At 40.3% G+C, this 5,638-nt stretch overlaps 1 protein-coding gene across 1 annotated transcript in view; it reads left to right on the top strand.

The window, feature by feature from the left end:
• The first annotated feature begins 245 nt into the window (after positions 1-245).
• The window catches only part of HPGDS (hematopoietic prostaglandin D synthase), an 18,482-nt gene continuing 13,089 nt past the window's right edge, over positions 246-5,638 (top strand). Inside the window, exon 1 of the mRNA XM_009273538.2 lies at positions 246-381. Coding sequence (XP_009271813.1) covers positions 249-381 — 133 coding nt within the window. The 5' untranslated portion in view covers positions 246-248. The remainder of the gene's footprint in view (positions 382-5,638) is intronic.

Genomic DNA, 5,638 nt, shown 5'->3' with positions numbered 1-5,638 from the left:
CACAAGGAGGAACTGCAGGTGTTAACCGTCATTGTTCACATCTGAATATTGTGGCTGACAAATGCAGAACAAAAAGGTGTGGCTAATGCAATGATTGCAAAGTACAACACATCATGGCTTAACGTAATACGTCCTTTGCATTGTACAAGCACGTCTTTCAAAAACAAGCATATGGTGCGCTTTTGGAAAAAGGAGTTGAGTTACTCATATCTAAAGCAACACAGTGTCTTCCCTTTCAGGGATCCAGCATGCCACAGTACAAGCTGACATACTTCAATCTGCGAGGACGAGCAGAAATCAGCCGCTACCTGTTTGCCTATTCGGGCAAGAAGTATGAAGACCACAGGATAGAAGCAGCAGACTGGCCCAAAATCAAACCAAGTAAGTAGCATGGGATCTTATATCCAAAGCTCTGCTAGAAATGCTATCAAAAAGCAAAGCAATAGAAGAGGTACCTATATGTTTCATAAGCAGAAATACATTTAATTCCTAGTTTTAATTAAGCCTATGGGAATTTTATTGTCTAGACAGCCAAAACGTCATTCCTGACGCTGTCTTAGAAGTCCAGATCCAAATCTTCAGACAATCTAAAATGACTTACCTGCTGTCATCCAGCTGGGCTTTTACTCCTTATCAATTCAGTTCAGCTTTTGTCTGCCTAAAGCTAACCAAATGTGTGCTAATCTTCTCAGCTTCTTTGGAGGATTTGGTCTCAAAGACCACACTGCAGCCTTCACCCTGGTTTTAGAAAGCCAAACTGGAAATAAGTGTCAGGAAGAACACTCCTTTGCAAACAGAAAGGTCTTCAGAGAGGGAAGTGATGAGAGAAAACAAAAGAAATCAGTTGATATAGCAAAGAGAAACAAAAAGTATCAAAAGAGGTGCTAGAAAATAATGGTTCCTAAGAACAAGCCCTACCAGCCCTTCCGGGAGTACTCTGCCGGCTACTATACCCCACCCATTTCATGTTTTTTAGTTAAAGTAACCTCTTTTCAGCTATTAAAACTATTTGTTATTTCTGTTCATTAAATTAGCATTAGTTCAAATGAAACAGATCATGAGTTTGGAGACTGGGGATATGAGATCAGAGATATCTGTGTCTTCATTTCATGGATTTGTCCCGTGTTTTGCTACACAGGCTATGACTTTTCACATCCAGAATGAAGAATAATGCCTTTAGTTTGGGGAAAACGCACAACTACTGCAACAAGGTGATTTCTATTAGTCAAGCAATGTTTCTTAATAGGCTTTCACACCATTTAATAAGCCCAGCCAGCAGGCTACCAAATCCTTGTAGGGTGCAGTTAAATTTGGTCTTTCCCATAATGTTCGCAGTGACTTGAATGACAAATACTCAAGCACCGCTGCTCCCCAAGTGGCAGCTGAAGCCATTTGTGGTGCTCAAATCTAGAAAACACTGGCTAACAACCCACAGAGAGTGTAAATGAAGCAGTGGAAACGGGATAGTTTCAGTTGGGGATGACTGACTTCAGAAACCTTTTCTTTGTAAGAGCTTAAGCCTGTTGACCATGTGGTATAGCTTATTTCTCTCCCACTGCAATTCTCAGGGAAGCAGGGTGGAAACTAAAGGTGAGATTGAGAATTCAGATTAACGGAGGAAAGATCTGCATAGGCCTTTTTCATACTTAACTACGCACATATTCACACGTACACACACCCACTTATGTCCTGAAACAAAGTTCAGAGAATATTAGCAAAGTATAATTCTATGTAGAGTTTTGCATACCGATTTTTAAGTAAGACAATTTAAAAAGACAAAGCATAAGTAGTGACTTAAAGGCTACAGAGGCATTCATATCCTAGGACAAGATGTTCTAACAGCAGATCTATCAGACAAGGTAAAGGCGTTGCATCTCTCTTTGAATATTGATGATGTCCCCCATGTCCGAGCCAGTGCAAGAAACAATGCAGGAAAAATCCTTCCTATGCTTCCTATGCTTTTCTTCAGTGCTCACATCATGAACCTCCCAGTGAAGCTTTATATGTCCAGTACTTGTTCACTACAGTGTATGCCCAGCTGCAACACCATTACCACCAAAACACTGGGAGCAGAGGCACCCCAGAAATCCTAAGCCATACAGTTTGTAGCTGTAGCTGCTATATTAGCAAATGTTGGTTAAGTCGTTTAACCTTTGGATGCCTTTGTTTCTCTTTCTGTGATGTGAAAAGTTTGTTAGCAGGTTTACCAAGAGTTAATTAAGATTTTTTCATTTTCTGTGCATAATGGCCTTTCATAACAGCCTCTACTATGACTGATCCCTAGATGAAATTCCAAAGCAGATAAGGAGTTTAGTAAAATGTGGGAGCTGCTGCTCTCAGATTTGTGAAATCATCTGTGCAAAATTTATGCTGGCCTAAGGGTTCTTTGAATTTCAGACTTCTGTAGACACCAAGTCAGTCGGTCAGTGGACAGGAACTGGAATGTGTCGTGCTAATTGACCAGGAAAATGTACACCTACAAAGAAATAGTTGGATGCATGTCTGAAAGTGCTATTACATCTCATAACAGGATGCTAAAAGTTTGCTTCTGGAAGGGTCCCTGAATCCTAGCTCAAGCACCAATGTAATGGTGGCATTTGCCACCAGTGGCATCTGCAGACACGTTGCAGACAATATGCAAGTTAAGAGGTTCTTCAACTAAAACAAGAGTAAAGGTATCTTGTTTGTATGCATAACAATGTAATGCTGCTAAGGAAATTGCCTGGAGATCAACTAACTGATGACTACCTCCTCCTCCTCTGTGAAGCAATCCTTACTCATGGTATTTCCAGACGAAGTAATCTCCAACAGGCAAACCATTCAGCAAAACTCTAAATAAAAGGTAACAACAGGGCTTTGCAGTAAACAGCCTTACACTGTACAACAAGACAAATAGCCACTGCCCCAATCTGCCCTAAGGTACCTAAACACTGACTTTGCAGGCCATGACTCAACAGTAGAAATGGTTGCCTCCTAGCTAGGGACTAGGTCGTGTAGGGTCTGTGAGTCTTAACGCTACACAATATTGCATACAGCAGAGATGCACCATTCACCATAAGGAAAACAAACCACTTGCATTCTCTACTATTCTCCACTCCCGAATTTTCAAAATGTGCCTCAGCTCCCTCTGTGGAGGCAGGGATTGAAGAGGAAAAAGCACCAGTCCTCAGGAAAGCAGGTAACAGGATCCTTGCCAGAAAAGTTCAATTACTGCTGTGTCCAACAGTAAATATGAAATGAAGGGATCCATCCAACCCATTGCGCATACAAAGGCATTAGTTCACTCTGCTGAGAGATGATCTACACTACTGTCATTCATGTTCTGTATTCAGAGCTTTCTTATGAAGCTCGGGATGTTTTTCCCCCCATTTTGCCTGGACTGGGTCTACTTCAAAAACAAAAGAAATAAAGAAATAAAGTAGCAGATTCTAGTCAGTCTCATCCTGGTGAAAACCAAAGGGTGGTAAGTGTTTAGCAATGATAAGGGGAATTACAGCTGCCTTTGAGGTAACAGCAGCTAACGTAATAGCAATTTGGTACACCGCTTATTTTGCAACCCTCAAAAATCATTAAAATTGGTCCAATTAATTGAACTAATTACATAATTATATATTGAAGTGAGATTAAGAAATACCAGACAAATTGCTATGCACGCTTGCATACACCATATTTGCATTTACCCACTTGCCTGTGAAAGATCTGAAACCAGTCTTGACTGCAGAGTTTGCAAGTACAACATAATGTCCCTCTTTTTAAAAACTTCAAGTATGATGAAGTAAGATAAAGGAAAAATACTTAGGGAAGAAGTTTGGACAAGGAGAGCGCTTCATGTTTCTTGAGCTACTAAGGGAACAAATCAAAGAATTCAGGTTTGTCTAAGAGCACAAGGAGTCAGGTCTCTGCACAGAGGATAGGTTTGCTTCATCATTTTTCACAAAATTAAGGGTAAGGTTTTGCAACAAATACCAACCTCCCAGCCAAATCATCATACCATATAAACCAGAAAATACTGTCATTATTCTGAAGAAAAGACTTATTTCTTAGTTGTCCTGTAAAATGGATGGGAAAATAGAAAATGTGTGCATTAAGATTAACGTGCAGAAAGACCATTTAGAAAGCAGACTTGCAGCTGCTGCAAGTTGAATTTTGACTTGGACTGAAGAGTGTGATGGGTTTTGTTGTTTGTTTTGGCATTTTTCATGTGGCTCCATGACAGCAAGCTGTCGTCTTAATGGTCCTTCAGACAAATAAGTAACTCTTCGCTCCTAGAGACACTGTCTCACTTGAATTTTGTTTACACCTAAGTGGTGCTTTTTTTTTTGTACGAGAGGGAGGCATACTATAACATAAAAACCTATGTCATTTGGTTTATACACTCTGAAATTAAAATTTCTGTATCTCAACATTTCTTTGTTTCCCGTCTGTTGCTAATCAAATCATCTTTGGTAAATTTTCCAGTTGCTGATTTCAGGCAAGGATTGTAGTTTATAATAGCTTATAATATAAATAAGCTTAAGCAAGCTAGTATGTAAGTATGCGCGTTGACTAGCTTTAGCACAGAACTTTGAAAAACAGACGAATATCAAGTAGCAGCTTTACACGACCCTTCACTCTATATAAGTCAATAATTATTTAAATAAGTAAACAAACTCACATTTTACATTTCCTTTTGAACAGACTTTGACTTGACCATGCCACCATTTAAACTGTAGTCAATTCAAGATCTATACACTATCACATAATACTCATTCAAGATCTGTATTGCCACATAATAGGCTCCTCACAAAAAGCATCATTGCACTGACATAAGTCATGATATAGCAGAAAATCCGCTGTAATGGTGCACAAAGTTACCATCCCCTTGAGATACTAGGCTAGCACGCAGTAACAGCTTTTGTTCTGTGGCTCACTGAGGGAATTTGAAGCAATGGCAACTACACAGACTTTATCGTCATAGCAAAGGATGCTTTCATTGCATTGACGGCTGTAAACATCCCATAAACTGTTTGGGACGGGTGGAATGGTGCTCGAAAGGTCCTCAGGAAACTTGACAGATTAATTATTGCACTGAAAATACTTCCAAGATAGTAGATAAATCTTGAGAGGCACCTGACAGCAGGCAAGAATTCCTCAAGGGAGCAGTTGTCCTGTTTCCTGAGTGACTTGCTGCTATGTAGCTCTAGCTAAGATGTGTAAATTGCTATCTTTGGGTAAAAAGTAGGGCTTAGCAATCACTTCCACAGAGAATATGAGTTGTAACAGCTACAGCACTAAAGCTGGGCTGAGGTCAGATCAGAGCACCATCCTGGTCATCTCTTTCTAGAAGATATGGATTCTGGATGCCTCCAGCTCCAGGCCAGTCACTTCCCAGGGGCCTTGCTCCTCTGCCAGCCTTACAAAAAATGCATCTTTCATATACTTCTTATTGGAAGATGCAAAGCATCCCATATATTTGTTTCTCATGATCCAATTTAAGTATGAATGGAAAGGAAAAGCAGTTACGGTTAGTTTTCAAGGCAAAGGAGAACTTATTTTGACAGAGATGTTGTAGTAAGAAGCATGGTGTCGTGGTTTAACCTCAGTCAGTAACTGAGCACCACACAGCCGCTTGCTCACTCCCCTCCCCGGGCGGGATGGG

The sequence above is a fragment of the Aptenodytes forsteri genome, unplaced genomic scaffold (genome assembly GCF_000699145.1).
Source record: "Aptenodytes forsteri isolate BGI_AS27 unplaced genomic scaffold, ASM69914v1 Scaffold93, whole genome shotgun sequence".
Lineage (NCBI taxonomy): Eukaryota > Metazoa > Chordata > Aves > Sphenisciformes > Spheniscidae > Aptenodytes > Aptenodytes forsteri.
This window is presented reverse-complemented; position numbering and strand designations above follow the sequence as displayed.